General features: G+C 35.6%; 1 protein-coding gene across 1 annotated transcript in view; it reads left to right on the top strand.

Annotated features, from left to right (window-relative positions):
* Nucleotides 1-18,726, top strand: part of LOC105501660 (protein POF1B-like) — a gene marked incomplete at its 3' end in the record, with an annotated part of 57,273 nt that overhangs the window by 11,023 nt on the left and 27,524 nt on the right. The window contains exons 3-4 of the mRNA XM_011927669.1: nt 4,502-4,576; nt 12,929-13,009. Of these exons, the coding sequence (XP_011783059.1) occupies nt 4,502-4,576; nt 12,929-13,009 (156 nt within the window). The remainder of the gene's footprint in view (nt 1-4,501; nt 4,577-12,928; nt 13,010-18,726) is intronic.

Raw genomic sequence — 18,726 nt, 5'->3', positions numbered from 1 at the left:
AGCCTCACCCTTTCTCCCAGCCTGGAGTGCAGTGGCGGGATCTCAGCTCATTGCAAGCTCCGCCTCCCAGGTTCAGCCATTCTCCTGCCTCTCCTGCCTCAGCCTCCCACCTGGCTAAATTTTTTTTGTATTTTTAGTAGAGACGGGGTTTCACCATGTTAGCCAGGATGTTCTCGATCTCCTGACCTCTTGATCCGCCCACTTCGGCCTCCCAAAGTGCTGGGATTACAGGCGTGAGCCACCGCGCCTGGCCCCAAATTCTTTTTCACCAGACTCTACTTAAAGTTGCAATAAGGTATAATGTTTGTGTATATAGCAAGTCTGACCCACAGGAATAAATGACAACAAAATGCTGAATATTTTATCAGAAAAAGTAAGGTCTTCCTGCAAAATTGAAGAGATTAGATGATATGAGTATTAAATAAAAACTCAATGGTTTATTGAGTTTTAGAGGCCTGTGAGTACACTCTGTAAATGTATCACGCATTTTACAAACAAATTCTATTGAGTTTATGGAAGCTTAAATTATCTAATCAAGGCTGTTCTCTCACACAGCCACTTTTGGGTGGGTGTCTTATTTTCAGGCCTCCAAAGTTGCTTTTGACAGTGAATAATTTTAAAAGTCCCAGTATTTGACCTGTTACATGGACTAGTCAAACCTAACCATATAATTAGGTTACACAACTTGAAAAACAGAAAATATAATGAGGCAAGCAATAAAAGTGGCAAAATATAGTGATTAAGAGAATGAGTTCTGGAGTCATGCTAACTGAGTTGGAATTCCAGCACCTTAGCATTAGCTGTGTAATCTCCATCTGGTTACCTATCCTACCTCTGTCTAACTTTACTTGTGTATGTAATAGGGTCATAATAGTATCTTCTTTATGGGGTTATTTTGAGTGTTAAAGAGAATGATCTATGTAACATGTTTGGCATAGAAAGCTATTAATAGGTGTTAGTTATCATTATAATCATCGTCAAAGGAAAACAAGACTGACAAGTTTTAAAAATTTGAAGTTGTTTTGTTTGTGCGGAAAAATAAGTTGGGAATGGTCTCACAGAATGTCAGAAATAGAAACAAGCTTAAAGATCCTCTAATCCACACTCGCCCACACCCATGTCCCATTTCTCACACGAGGAAAAAATCTCAGAGAGAGAACACGAGTTGACCAATATTACAAAAGTGGCTAGTAGTATAAATGGGAATAAAATCCAGGGCTCCTGGCTCCAAGTCTAGCACTATGTCATGATAGCCACCACCACCCCATTATTGCCTTCAATTATTTGGTCATCAGGAATGTGGGGCTTTGGCACAAAAGGCATAAAAACAAAAAAAAAAGTGACTGTTCATTGAATTTAATAGTTTCAACATGAAGAATTTAGGTAAGCTATATACAGATGAGTAACAAAATTAAACACTGACTGATACAGGTTATTAAGAAGGAGATTTGGATTGTTATTCCTGGTCCTTTTCATTCATTCATTCAAAAATATGTTGGATCACTTTCTATGGAATGGTCAATGGCTATTTATGGGATGACTTGCTGCAATCTTGCCTGGATCTTGATGCCATTGGAAGTACCTTTCAACATCAAGATGTTGTTCATTTTGGATATTTACTCACACCATATTACCTAATTTTGTAGACTTCCAGGGAAAAGGGTTTTTCTTTAGCAAGTCTTTCTGGAATTAATAAACCTATGTTCAGAGAGGTTTTCCCCCTTGTGATCAGCCTAAATCCATACTGATGCAATTTAAATTCATGCTAGTCAATACCATATGTCTAAATATCTTTGACTCATGTTAAGCTACATCTTAATGTTGTAATTTTTGAACGTACTACATTTGTTATCTAATGTTTCCATGAGGGTTGTATGGGAAAACCACATTTGTCTAGATGATCAATTCTAATAATGAAGGATGAAGTAGGGCTAAAAATAATTGAGTATATTATAATCTATGGAATTGATGTTCCAGCTTTCCACATATAAGAAGATTAAATAATTCCTTCATTTTAGGACAAGACTAGTCTTTGCTCAAATACAACCACTTGCCCTTTAAATATCTATTATCTCAGCATGTGAATAAAGTAATTCTGATTATGCTAGCATAAATAAATGTCTTTATCTGTGATGTGTGATGTGTGTGTATTTCTATTTGTTTTAATTTCTGCAGATTTATAAAACTTCTTAGTACACTTTTGTATCTTAAAAGATAGTCCAGTTGGCTGGTAAGGTTTGCTATGTTTCATTTGCTAATGCCATCATATTTGAATTGGTTACAAGAAGGAGGAGAGAGGTATCATTTCTACGACAGCTACCAGATACTAGCCATGTATGTAATTGTCTTCTCAGAATGATACTAGCATAGTGTTATTAGCCCCAGCCTAAACAGACCAAACATCCTCTAGTCATGAATACTTTCACACACTGCTGGTGGATGTATAATTATCATAGTCAAATTTGGGAAATTAATTGGGCAGTATCTGTTCAAATGTGTAACACACATACTCTATGTCCCAGCAATCCCAATTCTGTGTGGAATTCTAAAGAAACGTGTTGCACAAGGATGCTCATTGCAGCATAGTGGAAACCTGGAAATAATCTAAATGTTAATCGGTAGGAAAATATATAAACAAGCTGAATACTATTAATTTAAAATAATGAGTTAAAACATGTATCTAGTACATAATACAAGAGATACTGTTTGGTTTAAGTTGCAGAACAACAAAAGTAATAATATTACTATGTATACATAGGTATTTATGTAGACACCTTAACTGACAACGATGGTAACTTCTGGATAAGTGAGTGGAGGGAAGATGGTCAAGAGAAGGTCTTTAACCTTATCTATATAAATGTTTATATTAAGAATGTGCTCGTGTATTATTTCATAACTAAAGAGCACCCCTCTTTTTTCTTGTCTTCTTGAATCTGCTCCTCTTGGGTCTGTGGGCCAAACCTGCCTGCACATGGTTGTATTTATAACCATTTTCCTAAACTGGATAATGTGTACCTGTTTTGTCTAATATCTGTAATTCTCTGCATTTGTCTGAGCAAGTCTTCTCAATTATTAGCAGAAAATCTGGGAACATATGCAAAAGATTCCTAGAAATACTGAGCCTGCAGTCCTGCTGTTGATATAAAGGGTAGGGGAGGATGAAAATGTTACAAGTTGGACAAGAACAACAAGAAGAAAGAATGCAGAACATTTGGCAGTTTGAGTAAATGCATAGTCCTGTTTTAAGAACACATGTAACACCTACATTATAGCCATAGTTCTGTATGTGTCTGTCAGTGCTTCCCTTGTAAATTAATGATTCTGATTTTTAATAGTCCCCTTGTTCTAAAGAAAAAAATATTTATACCTTTGTAGGAAAATATCCTGGAGTTGTGCCAATTGATTGTAAATTATGGTAAGGTATGGGGAGATTGAGTAATGCCATCAATTCTTTGCACACTAATGAAGTGATTGCAGTTTTGTTAGTTTTGAGGAAATATGTAAACAATGCCAGTGTGGTGGATAGATTGATCATTTTATTGGACCATTTAAAAAATTATATTATTTCACTTTTACAGATTATTTTTAACAATACAGCCTACTCTTTGAAATTAGACTAGAAGCAGAATAGACAAAGCATAATTAAGAGTCAGCTTGAATTGATTTAAAATTAGTTACTCTTAGTTGAGTTTTCAAAGGTAGTTTGAAATTTACTCTTAAGTTTATTCTTCAAACTACCTTCTTCAAAGGTACTTTAAAATTTATTCTTAAAATTACTCTTAGTTGAGTTTTCAAAGATAGTTTCTTATATTGGTTTGAGAATTATTTTTTCTAAGTTTTATTTTATTTTTAAAATTTTGGGCACATAGTAAATGTATATATTTATGGGGTGCATAAGATATTTTGATACAGGCATGCAATGTGAAATAAGCACATCATGGAGAATAGGGTGTCTGTCTCTTGGTTTGATCATTATTAAAGTTTACATCATTTGATGAGAAATTATTTAATGAGTACAATGTACACTATTCGGTTAATGGTTACTCTAAGAGCCCAGACTTCACCACTATGCAAAATATCCATGTAACAAAACTGTACTTGTACCCCTTAAATTTATATGAATTTTTAAAAATAAATAAAACAAATACTGAAAGAAAAATTTTGTTTGATAAAATATTATATCTTGTTAATTGCAAACATATAATAACATTGAGGTGTATATGAATGCAGAGTTCTTGAAGCAGAAACAAAAAGAATGCAACCTAACAGTACAAGTAGAATGTATTGCTATGAAAGCACTCTAGAAACTCTTTTATCATTGGATTATGTGAGAAGACAACAAAGTAATTTAGTTCTTTGGAAAGATGGGCATTATCTAAGAAAGCACTAAGTAATGCTCTTATTTCAGACTAATCAGATTATTATAAAAATAAAGAAAAAATACCAGGAGAACTTAAGACTTTCAAATAATTTCTGAACTCCCTTTTGTTTCTCTTAACAGGAACTCCATTCTCCAACTTTAAAAATATCTACATGTGGCCCAAGTACTCTACATATAACCCAAAATACTGAACAGGTAAAAGAAGTTGTGAATTACATTAGATTTGTTCCTCTTTTTTATATGGAAGTCTTCTTCATGTATGTAAGCAATCTTTAGATCCTCATAAGACTTTACACATTCACATCATGTGAGGATCATAAAATATGAAAGAGGATTCTCACACATGAGAATCAGCTCAGCCCAATAAAAGTAATGTGAAACAAGTACTATGAATCAGATTCTTCTGTTTCATTGCCTATTCAACCTAACTGCTTTTAGTTTGAGTGCAGTTTAATTTAGCCAAGGATCTCCTAGTGAGTGTGGATGAAATACCCAGATCTCAGATTGATTGAAGACTTGGCTTTATGAGTGATTGTATTATGAGTTCATATTCAGAGAGAATAACTTATAGGGTCGTAACTAACTCTTCTTATAGGTGTATGATTTGAAAGACACACAAGGGTCTATTTCCTTAGCCTTTATGGCCTAATAATCCCACTTTTAGGATTATTCTTGAATCTAGGTATTGTGTATCCAAAAGGTAGCTATAATAATAAACAGAATATTAAAATATGTGTTTCATTAAGTAATTGCCATATATAAAAACGTAAATTCTAAGAAAGTAAAACATAAAGCACACTAAGCTTGTTGTTACATGAAAGAAGAGCAAAGGGGTTATGGGATTTAGAAAGTAGGAAGGCAGGAGATGCTGTTTTAAGAAAACAATCTGACCCAGTGCGGGGTCAGGATGTGAACTTGGATAGTGAGGAGACAAATGAACAAAAACTGGTCTTTAGTCCTTGAGTACAGCAAGGAAAATATGATATTATGCAGAAAAATAAGAGGATTATTAAAGAAAAGTTTCCCTACCACTTCTCAGTTTGGTCTAGATTAGAGTTAGGTCAATTAGAGTAATGCACTTACTCAGCTTACATTTGCTGAACACCAAGTATGTGCCACATATTGCACCAAGATAAATTAGACACAATCCCTATTTTCAAGGAGCTCACAGACTAGCATGGGCCACATACATAACAAACCACTGGACAGTGGGATAAAGGTTATAACTGACTTAGAAATGTAGCCCTATAGGACCACCAAAGTGAGATTGCCTCAAAAAGTAAGTTCACTTAAATCACAGGGGTGTTGACTACACTCAAATCCAGTCAAAAAATTGTATTAACTATTTCATTTTTCATAATTAAGGGCTTTCAAATTGGGTTTACTATACATATTATTTCTGATAATGAAAATATGTGTTTGTTGTAGAAAATTTTAGAACTGTTAAAGAATATAAAGAAGCAAAAACAAAAATCACTCATGATTCCTTCCCCCACCTGGAGATTACTACTCTTTATATTTTGTTGTGTTTTCTTCCATTCAAATACAAAATTGAGTTTATACCGTATATACAGTTTTATATCCTCATTTTCTCATTTGTATGATATTATGATCTTTTAATATAAATCTGTATTATTCAAGATCATTATTTAATGGCTACATATTCCAATCCATGGATGATTATTCAATCTTTCCCTTCTCCATAAGAGAATACCTGCCCTGCTGAACCTTCATCAGCATTCTTATTTTTAAAAATTTCCAGTAAAAAAATGGCATTCTTCTGCTATGTTTGATTCCTAGCTTGGCTGAACACTTTTTGTTAAGTTTATTAACCATTTGCTTTTATTTTTTATAAATTTAGACCCTGCACAGATTTTTTATAACCATTCATGTCATTTGCTCATTTTTCTATAAGTGTGATTTTTTTCTCATTGATATATGAGAACTCTCTTTATATGGATGATATTAACTCTTTTCCCTGCCATGGAACCCCTTGCCTGCTCATTACCAGGAGGGAACCTCCGGCTTAGGCCTACAACACAGAGCCTCCATCCTGGGCTGATAGCACTGAGTGATTGCTGACCTGTATTTCCCTGGGTGGAGCCCCCAGGAGACAAGTAAAAGACCTTTGACCACAACCACTGCTAAGGTCCTCTCTGCTGCCTCCAAGTTGAGGAGAAAACAAACACTGATATCACCATAGAGCTGTAATGGCCATCCCTGGAGTGCCAAGCCACAATTTACAGCCAGCACTCAAGTGGAAGAGGAGCCCACGCTTTCAGGGCATTGAGAGGGAGCATAGCTGCAACTGTGAGGAAATAACAGAGGAGCAACAGGACTGCGCAAGAGCCTACCAACAGACTGCTATGCCTAAGCGCCACATATTGGATCACAACCCAAAGCTTCAACAACAATACCTCACTAACATAACTCCCTGTGAAACCAAAGACAAGAAGTCAGCTATTTAGACCCTGCACAAAATCTCAGCCCTGTGAAAACATCCAAAAAAGAAGTCTATTGACTGTGTTCAACCTACACTGCAATTAAAGGAACACCCACACATGGAGATAAGAAAGAACCAATGCAAGAACACTGGCAACTCAAAAGGACAGAGTGGCTTATGTCCTCCAAATGATCGCACTTGTTCTCCAACAAAAGTTCTTAACCAGGCTGTACTGGCTGAAATAACAGAAACAGAATTCAGAATATGGATAGAAATAAAGATCATTGAGATTTAGGAGAATGGCAAAACCCAATCTGAGAAAACTAATAATCACAATAAAATGATACAAGAGCCGACACATGGAATAGCTAGTAAAAAAAGAACCTAACTGATCTGATAGAGCTGAAAAAACACACTAGAAGAATTTCACAATGCAATCACAAGTATTAAAAGAAGAATACATCAAGCCAAGGAAAGAATCTCAGAACCTGAAGACTGGCTCTTTGAAATAAGACAGTCAGACAAAAATAAAGAAAAAAAGAATTAAAAAGAATGAACAAAATCTCTGAGGAATATGGGATTATGTAAACAAGCTAAATCTATGAATTATTGGCAACTCTTAAAGGGACAGGGAGAAAGCAAAACCTTGGAAAAACATTTTAGGATATAGTCCATGAAAACTTCCCTAGCCTTGCTAGAGAGGCCAACAGTCAAATTTAGAAAATACAGAGAACCATGCAAGGTTCTACACAAGAAGATAATCCTCAAGACACATAATCAGCAGATTTTTCAAGGTTGAAATGAAACAAAGAATGTTAATGGCAGCTAGAGAGAAAGGGCAGGTCACTTACAAAGGAAAACCCATCAGGCTAACAGTGGACTTTTCAGCAGAAACCCTCAAGCCAGGAGAGATTAGAGGCCTGTATTCAATACTATTAAAGAAAAAAATCATCAAACAAGGATTTCATATCTAGTCAAACTAAGCTTCTTAAGCAAAGGATAAATAAGATTATTTTCAGATAAGCAAATGATAAGGGAGTTTGTTACCATCAGACCTGCCTTACAAGAGATCTTGAAAGGCACATTAAACATGGAAAGTAAAGATCATTACCAGTCAATAGAAAAACACACTTAAGTGCACAGATCAGTTACATTATAAAGCAGCCACACAAACAAGCCAGCACAATAACCAGTTAACAAAATAATAACAGAATCAAATGCACACACTTCAATACCAACCTTGAATGTAAATGGGCTAAACGCCCCAGTTAAAAGGCACAGAATGGCAAGCTGGATGAAGAATCTAGACTCCCCCCAAAAAATGCTGTCTTCAAGAGACCCATCTCACATACAATGACACCCGTAGGCTAAAAATAAAGGGATGGAGAAAAATCTACCAAGAAAATGAAAAAAAGAAAAAAGCATGGGTTGCAATACTAATTTCAGACAAAACAGACTTTAAGAAAGATTAAAAAAAAAAAAAAAGACAAAGAAGGGCATTACCTAATGGTAAATATTTCAATTTAACAGGAAGACTTAACTATCCTAAATATATATGCACCCATCACAGGAGTACCAAGATTCATAAAGCAAGTTCTTAGAGACCTACAAGGAGATGTAGACTTCCATGCAATAACAGTGGGAGACATCAACCCTCCACTAAAAGTATTAGGCAGCTCATCAAGGCAGAAACTTAACAAAGATACTCAGGTCCTGAACTCAAGATTTGACCAAATAGATCAGATAGACCTCTATGGAACTTCTCCTCCCCAAAACAACATACTATACATTCTTCTCATCATCACATAGCACATGCTCTGAAATCCAGCAAACAATCAGATATAAAACAATCCTCAGGAAATTCAAAAGAACTGAAATCATACCAAACACCCTCTTGGACCAAAGCGCAATAAAAATAGAAGTCAAATTTTTAAAAATCCCTCAAAATCATGCATTTTTGTGGAACTTAAACAACATGCTCTTGAGTGACTTTTGGGCAAATAATGACATTAAGGCAGAAATCAAGAAGTTCTTTGAAACTAGTGAGAACAAAGATACAACATGCCAGAATCTCTGGTACGCAGCTAAGGCAGTGTTAAGAGGAAAATTTATAGCATTAAACACCCACAACCAGAAGTTAGAAAGATCTCAAATTAACAACCTAACATCACAACAGTAAGAATTAGAAAATGAAGAGCAAACCAACCCCAAAGCTAGCAGAAGACAAGAAATAACCAAAATCATTGCTGAACTAAAGGAAATTGAGACACAAAAAAACATTCAAAAGATCAACAAATCCAGGAGTTCGTTTTCTCAAAAAATTAATAAGGCACATATGCTACTGGTTAGACTGATAAAGAAGAAGAGAGAGAAGATCCAAATAAACACACTTAGAAATGACAAAGGGGATGTTATCACTGATCTCACAGAAATAAAAATAACCATTAGAAACTGCTACAAACACCTCTATGCATATAAACTGAAAAACCTAGTAGAGATGAATGAATTCCTGGACACATTTTTCCTCCCAAGACGGAAGCAGGAAAAAATTGAATCTCTGAGCAGACCAATAATGAGCTCCAAAATTGAATCAGTAATAAATAACCTAACAACAACAACAACAAAAAGCCCAAGACCAGATGGATTCACAGCCAAATTCTACCAGATGTACAAAGAAGAGTTGGTACCATTCATATTGAAAGTACTACAAAAAAAAAATGAAGAGGTGGGATTCCTCCCCAAATCATTCCATGAGGCCAGCATCACCTTGATACCAAAACCTGGCAGAGACACAACAAAGAAAAGAGAAAGCTTCAGGCCAATATCCCTGATGAGCATTGATGCAAAAATCCTCCACCAAATGCTTGCAAACTTAATCCAGCAGCACATCAAAAAGCCAATCCACCACCATCAGATAGGTTTCACTTCTGGGATGCAACACTGGTTCAGCATTCACAAATCAATAAATGCAATGCATCACATAAACAGAACTATAGACAAAACCACATGATTATCTCAATAAATGCAGAAAGGCTTTTGATAAAATTTAACATTGCTTCATGTTAAAAAGTCTCAATAAACTAGGTATTGAAGGAACATACTTTAAAATAATAAGAGCCATGTATGACAAACCTACAACCAACACCATAGTGAAAGGGAAAAAGCTGGAAGCATTCCCCTTGAAACCCTGCACAAGACAAGGATGCCCCCTCTCCCCACTCCTATTCAACATAGTGTTGGGAGTACTGGTCAGAGCAAACAGGTAAGAGAAAGAAATGAAGAACATTAAAATAGAAAGAGAGGAAGTCAAACTATCCCTGTTTGCAGTTGACATGATTCTATATCTAGAAACCCCCATAGTCTTAGCCAAAAACTACCTTAAGCTGATCAACAACTTCAGCCAAATTTCAGGATACCAAATCAATGTGCAAAATCACTAACATTCTTATACATGGACAACAATTATGCTGACAGCAAAATCAGAAATGCAATCCCTTTCACAATTGCCACACACACACACATACACACACACACACACACACACACACACACACGAAATACCTAGGAATACAGCTAACTAGTGAGGTGAAAGATCTCTACTATGAGAGTTGCAAAACACTGCTCAGAGAAATCAGAGATGACACAAACATGGAGAAACATTCCATGCTCATGGATAGGAAGAATCAATATTGTTAAAATGATCATGCTGCCCAAAGTAATTTATAGATTCAATGCTATTCCTATTAAACTACCAAGGACATTCTTCACAGAACTAGAAATAAAACTATTTTAAAATTCATATGGAATGAGAAAAAGAGCCCAAATAGCCAAGGCAATCCTAAGCAAAAAGAACAAAGCTGGAGACATCACGCTACCCAACTTCAAACTACTGCAGGGCTACAGTAACCAAAACAGCATGGTACTGGTACAAGAACAGACACATAGACCAATGGAACAGAATAGAGAGTGCAGAAATGAAGCCACACACCTTACAACTCTCAGATTTTTGACCAAGCTGTCAAAAACAAGCAATGGATTCCCTATTCAATAAATGGAGCTGGGATAACTGGCTAGCTATATGCAGAAGATTGAAACTGGACCCCTTCCTTACACCATATACAAAAATCAACTCAAGATTGATTGATTACAGTCTTAAATGTAAAACCCCGAACTCTAAAAACCCTGGAAGACAACCTAAGCAATACCATTCTGGACATAGAAACAAAATGTCAAAAGCAATCCCAATAAAAGTAAAATTGACAAACAGAATCTAATTTAACTAAAGAGCTTCTGCACATTAAAGGAAACTATCAATAGAGTGAAAGGACAACCTATAGAATGGGATAAAATATTTGTCAGCTACACATTTGACAAGTCTAATATCCAGCATCTATAAGGAACTTGAACAAATTTACAAGAGAAAAACAAACAACTAGGCCGGGCGCGGTGGCTCAAGCCTGTAATCCCAGCACTTTGGGAGGCCGAGACGGGTGGATCACGAGGTCAGGAGATCGAGACCATCCTGGCTAACATGGTGAAACCCCGTCTCTACTAAAAATACAAAAAACTAGCCAGGCGAGGTGGCGGCGCCTGTGGTCCCAGCTACTTGGTAGGCTGAGGCAGGAGAATGGCGTGAACCCAGGAGACAGAGCTTGCAGTGAGCTGAGATCTGGCCACTGCACTCCAGCCTGCGTGACACAGCGAGACTCCATCTCAAAAAAAAAAAAAACCCGATTAAAAAGTGGGCAAAGGACATGAACAGACACTTCTCAAAAGAAGCCATACATGTAACCAACAAGCATATGAAAAGAAGCTCAATATTATTGATCATTAGAGAAATGCAAGTCAAAACCACAATGAGATTCCATCTCATAACAGTCAGAATGACTATTATTAAAAAGTCAGAAGAAAATAAAACCTAACAGATGCTGGTGAGACTGTGGAGAAAAGGGAAAGCTTATAAATTGTTGGTGGGAGTGTAAATTAGTGTGGCAATTCCTCAAAGGACCAAAAATAGAATAACCTTTTACCAGAAATCCCCTTACTGGGTATACAACTCAGCAATCCCATTACTGGGTATATATCCTAAGGAATATAAATCATTCTACCATAAAGACACATGTACATGAATGTTCATTGCAGCATTGTTCACAAAGGCAAAGATATGAAATCACTATGCCCATTAATGACAGATTGGATAAAGAAAATGTGATATATATATATATATATATGCACCATGGAATAGTAGGCAGCCATAAAATAGAATGAGATCATGTCTTTTGTGGGAACATGGATGGAGCTGTAGGCCATTAAACAGCAAACTTACACAGGAACAGAAAACCAAATACCACATGTTCTCACTTGTAAGTGGGAGCTAAATAACGAGAAATCCTGGACACAAAAAGGGGAACAATATACATTGGCCCACACTTGAGGATTGAGGGTGGGAGGAGGGAGAGGATTAGTAAAAATAACTACTGGGTACTAGGCTTAGTCCCTGGGTGATGAAATAATCTGTACAACAAACCCCTGTGTCATGAATTTACCTATATAACAAACCTGCATATGTCCTCCTGAACCTATAAAAAAAGTTACAAATAATAAATAAATCTACATGAACCCCCTAAAAAAACTCTTTTCCCATCAACATTTTACAATGATATCTATGGTCCTCTCTTTCCAGCACACTAAAGATTTATATGTTTAACCACACACACATACACGTTTTTCTCTTTGTGTCTCTTTTCATTTTTTTTTAAGATAAGATGTCTTTTACAAACCAGAGGTTTAATTCATCACTATTGAGGTATTATTTTCTTGTAATCATTTATAATGAAACAAGCATTTTAAAATGCTTGTCAAATATAGTTTGGAATGTGGATGAAATGCCATGGAATGAGTATAATACAAGTACCCAGTAAAATGCTGGGCACAGAACACATGCTTTTATACATGTTTCTGAAATTAAAATTAACTAAATCATACATCATCATTCATGCAAATTACTAAAAATATCACACTGGAAATTGTTCCCTATTGTTATTGATAGCTCCAAGGTAATTAAATAACTATGATTATATCCAACTTTTATCTTTTCTTTACAGGAACTTCATTCTCCAACAGTGAAAGTTACTAGGTATCCACAGACCACTATTAGGAAATATGTAGTACAAAATCCTGAACAGGTAAGACACAAACTTTTCCCAGCATATAATTCATTAGAAGTTAATTGCTTAAACAAAAAGGCTTAGTCAGTTACCAGATCCTTAAGATCAGATTGTTGGACTTTCTTACAGTTACAAAATAAATTGCTGATTATCAGTATCAATAAATGTCATCTTTAATGCCAGACAACCAGGCGTCTATATATTCTGACTCAGAGATGCAATACTTCCAAGCAGGTTGGAAATTCTTGGGTTGTAAACATTTTCCTCTTCTATAGTCCCACCCTTATGCTACAAAAGACTTTTATGCACTTTGAACAAAAGAAAAAAGGGACAAAGTTCTTTTACAGGCTTCACATAAAAGCTCTGTCAATTGCTACACCGGGAGTTGGAGTTTTCAGGCTATTTACCTTTGCCATGGAGATATGGACTAGGAAGATGAAAATTAAAGGTCAAAAGTTAAATAGTGCCCCTATGCCTTTATTGCCTGTGGTGTGTCAACTTTTGTGCCCAGCAATGAGTTTTTTAGAAAATTACATTATTATTGCTTACTGAGATATAAATCCTTACATTTCACAAACTGAGATTCCACTATAATAAGCCATCCTCAACACATGCATTTACATTCATGCACACATACCCCTTTTTTAGCTGCAACAGGAGGCTCTAGGAGGTTGTAAGGACATCGGATTCACAATTGGCAACAGTATGATCCAGAGAGGACTACAACAATTCTTTGGTTTGCTCTTTATTTTTCTGCCATGATGTGAAGCCATCCTGCCCTTCCCTTGTAAGACAAAATTCACAATAGCAAAGACTTGGAATCAACCCAAATGTCCATCAGTGACAGACTGGATTAAGAAAATGTGGCACATATACACCATGGAATACTATGCATCCATAAAAAAAGATGAGTTTGCATCCTTTGTAGGGACATGGATGCAGCTGGAAACCATCATTCTTAGCAAACTATCACAAGAACAGACAACCAAACACCGCATGTTCTCACTCATAGGTGGAAACTGAACAATGAGATCACTTGGACTTGGGAAGGGGAACATCACACATCGGGGCCTATCATGGTGGCGGGGGAGGGATTGGATTGGGAGTTATACCTGATATAAATGACGAATTGATGGGTGCTGACGAGTTGATGGGTGCAGCACACCAACATGGCACAAGTATACATATATAACAAACCTGCACGTTATGCACATGTACCCTAGAACTTAAAGTATAATAAAAAAAAAAAAAGAAAGAAATTGATCTGGAAATGAGAAGGTTCTTGAACAGCAGAAAATCATTTAGTATGATATCAACTGTAGTGTTTTTCGTGCATGCCCTTTGCCTGGTTAATGACATTTTCTATTTCTAGTTTACCTAAAATTTCATTTTGTTTTGTCTTGTTTTAATCAGGAATAAATGTTGTATTTCTTCAAATGCTAAAAAAAAAAAAAAAAGACAAAATAAACTGTTTACTTCAGCTGTAGAAAGGAAAGGGTTAGATTAGGGTCCTGCTTCCTACTATTCTAAGTGAGTGGGGAAGATGTACTAAGCTTCTACTAATATCTAAACTCTTTCTTCTTCATTTAATTATTTATTAAAAGTAATCTTCTCATGGTTCCTTAGCTAGGCAGGCTGCTAGTTGTGCATGTGTGTCGGTATGAACCTACAAGGCTCTGAGTCAAGGAGTGATTGTTTTGGACATTTGCTTGAGTTTTCATACATCCATGTAAATATTGAAAGGGCAGGTTATTACAGCTAAATCAGTTGCCTGTTCCTCCTTTTGCAGAATCAAATATTTATGCAATAAATCTGAAAATGATGGAGGGAGGGAGGGAGAGGCAGGGAGGGGCAGATGGAAAGGGCCTGGGAGAGGATAGTGTATCTTTTTCTGTTACTTGGCCAGTCACTTTACACATTCCTCTTCTTCCTTTCCCTCTCTCTTTTTCTTTCTTTTTACACATAATCTGGGGGATATGCATACTTGGATGCATATTGCACTTGATACTCCTGGCTTTCAGAGTTAGTTCTGGATACCCGTTATTTTCATAGTGTGAGAATTGCTGTGCTTGCCTAGGATATATCCAGAGAGATTTAAAATGTCCAATCATTTGGATTCCAATCCACTTTGCCAGCAACTCTTACATGACTTTGGACGAATCCTTATTCTTTAGTTAATAGGGAAAAAAAAGAATTAATAACTATTGGGTATATACTCCGTGCTGGGCAATTTCAATATTATATCCTGGTTAATCCTAAAAAGGTGAAAAAAAATGGAAGCAGAGAGAAATTCAGTCATTTACTCAATAAATATTTATTGATTGCCTATTGCATTCCAGAAATTGCCCTAAGAACTGGAGGATAAAGCAGTAAACAAAACAAGGTTCCAACCTTCTTCAACTTAAGTTCCTAGCTAGTGCAAAACCATTCAATTACAAAGGAGCAAAATTGGAACTGAATTTAATTATTTATTTATTTTGGAACTGAAATTGAACAATAGAGAGATGGGAGTGAAACATTTGCAAATGAAGGACAATTGATGATGGAGGTGAATTAGGATCTAATACTCACTTATGCACGCCCTTACCCACATGTAGTTACAAGAGCAGAGAAATTAGAAGTATATATGCAAATACGTAACATATTGGAAAAACTGAGCCTACCCTGTAAGATCTCATCAACATGATTGTGTTCAACTACAAACTTGTTCAACTTGTAGTTGAACACAGTCATATCGATTTTTCTCTCAGGACAAAGTCCCAGCAGACAGTTGAAGAAAATGGTCATTTTAAATCATTTCACTCTTTCCATTATTGAGGAATGAAGCAAATTTCAAGTTTCACGATGCTTTGTAAATGAAAAGTAATCTAACTTGTTTTACAAACTAGCTTGAAAATCCTGTTTAGCTATATCCCCCATTTTATTTATCTAAGTAGATTCTTTTTTTGTTTGCTCTTTTAAATTCCCTCAGGAGAAGATTCTAGTTTAATTACAATATTTATAATAAGCTGAGCCTTCTAAACAGCAATTTCATCCTCTTTCACCTCCCAGCTTGTCTAATCTTTATTTCTTTTTCCTGTAATTAAAATAATCTCAATCCACATGTTCCATCATGATTTTTTCTATCTCTGTTGAGTCTTCTTATTTTTTGTTGTTCCTGATCTCCATTTGTCATCATTTAATCTAAGGATTTATGCATTCTGGTTAACATCTGATCCAGAAATGAAGGAAATACATTTGTTCCATTAGTGGATATAATCCAATTAATACTAATCAATTTCATTAATTTTCCAGTGGTGAAGCTCCTACTATGGGGAAGACACTATACAGTCTCTCAACAGAAAGGGAAATAGGACATGTTTCCCAAATTAAAGGAGCATACAGCTCTTATCAGGGAAAGAAATAAGACAGGTCCACAAATAGCTATGTAGAATACATGATGAGATGTAGGATAGATACCATGAAAGGACTACAGATAAATTATTATTGGAGTTCAGATGTCGGAGATAATACATTTGTTTGGGGGAAATCAGGGAAGGATTTATTATGGTATTTAAGGTATTAGTATGATTAATCTTGTTGTTAGTATTGTTTTACTACTAAGGAAATGAAAGTTTGAATAAGTATAACTTGCTCAGGTCTTCTGATGCTAATTCATCACTCTATATCTTTTCTGACAGCTATTTTAGATGGTAGCTTTAACAAGATTCGATGACTTATTGGATACGGAGAAAAGTCAATATGACCCTAAGCTTTTTAGCTTGAGACACTGAGAGTAAGGTGACCCACTTAAAGTGATTGAAATGTGAGTGGGAGGAGAAGTAGATTTAGAAAAGGGTGAAATTTTGAGTTTTATTTGAACCAGTAGCATTTTAGGTGCATAGAAACAGAAAGACACCGAACAGGCAGTTAAAAAACAACTCAAAGGTCACATTTGACAGAGATGTGGGAATCATTCCTCTTAAAGGTATCGTTGAAGCTATGGGAATGAGTGAGATCACTAAGAGGTAATGGAGAAGATTGGATCAGAACTTTGAGAAATGTCTACTTTAAGTGAACAAAAGGAAGGAGCCACTTTCACAGACAGAGGGGTTATCAGCGAGAGATGTGAACACACCATAACTGAAGCAAATGCAAATATGGGGTGCTCAACCATCTCAAATGACCAAAAGGCCTAAGAAGATGAGGTTCGAGAAATAGAGTTTGGCCATTAACAGTAATAAGAAAGGCTAAAGATGCAACAGAAAAAGTAGACAAATGGGATAATATTCTGGAAGACGTAAGAAGGAATGGGATTCCAGGTACAGTTGGAGAAATGACTTCAGGAAAAAAGAGACAGAGAGAGAGAATGCATCTTTTTCCTTAAGTGGATGGAAGGAGCAGAAAAGAGAGATTTTTGAGATGTGCAGGAAAATAGAGAGATCTAATTAGATAGATTATCTTGGTTTTCACTGTAAATAGGAGGAGAAAGATGGAGTATAAACACAGGAGTTGAGGAAAATGAAAATATTATCAACGTTATAAAGAATTTGATGAATACAAATATAACCACAAAGGTTGGAGGGTCTACTTGAAGTTGGATATCTTCAAATTGTAATGAGGCAAATCAGCAAATCTTTTTTTTTTTAAATTTTCCACCAAGGTTTTGGGGCCTGGGAACAGTAAAGTAGATGTTAGGGATTATATATTTTGTTAGATGTGAGAATTACTGCCAGAAGTTCTAGCTGTTACAATTAAAATGATAAGATCTGCCACTTTGAAAACACCTATTAATTTTTAGGGTGGATCTGGCACCAATTCAAATGGACAGGTTGAGAAAAAGAAGGTGCCAAAATAGTAGAGTTGTCTAGCAGTTCATTTGTTGAGAAATCTAAAACTTCTGATTAAATTTATTTTGTTGACTTACTTTCACAGAATTGTTTATTTATATCAATTTTTGATTTACTTTCTTACAGATTTGGGGAAAATAATAGTCCCCTAAATTTGGAGGTGTTTTTTTTCAGTAAGTCATTCAAGTAATATGACCAAAATATTCGAGACAGAATAAACATTGTTTATGCCTAGGCCATCTTTTGTCTTGTAAAAAATATGATTGTTCATCGTTTATAGTGAACTTCATTTCACAGAAAAAAAAATTCATGCTTTTGCTAAATTTGTTTTCCCTCTCTTAGAGGATGGTTACATTCCTAAGATGAAAGTTCATATCATTCCTTCTCACTCAGTCATCTATTCACTCACTATGTGGTACTCAAGATAGTCAAAGTCCCTGCCCTCAGTAAGCCAACTTGTGTATGTTTTTATAGAAAAGTTATAAGGGAATTATCAATAGTATTTAAAACACAGTATGGATTTTAAATATTATATTACAATATTATTTAAAACAAATGTAATTTGTACATTAAAATTATAGATTAAGGGTACTTTAAAACACATGATATTACTTAATATTCTGCATTACCCTCCCTATGCTAAGAAAACTGAGCCTCTGATTAGGTTAATGGCCTACCTGATTTTCTGCAGCACATAGGAGAAGGAAGAACTGAGATATAGGTTTAATGACTCAGTGATTTCTCTCCCATTATACTTTCTTCCACTGATTTTAGTAGTCAAACCCAATGGATTTGTAGTAATCCAAATCCAATCCACTTTATAATTCTCATCTGTTGGCCACTTTGAAACATTTTTACCTTTGACTTCCTACTGCTTCTTGAAAATTACTCTTCCCTTAAATTACA

The sequence above is a fragment of the Colobus angolensis genome, unplaced genomic scaffold, assembly GCF_000951035.1.
Source record: "Colobus angolensis palliatus isolate OR3802 unplaced genomic scaffold, Cang.pa_1.0 Scaffold737, whole genome shotgun sequence".
Lineage (NCBI taxonomy): Eukaryota > Metazoa > Chordata > Mammalia > Primates > Cercopithecidae > Colobus > Colobus angolensis.
This window is presented reverse-complemented; position numbering and strand designations above follow the sequence as displayed.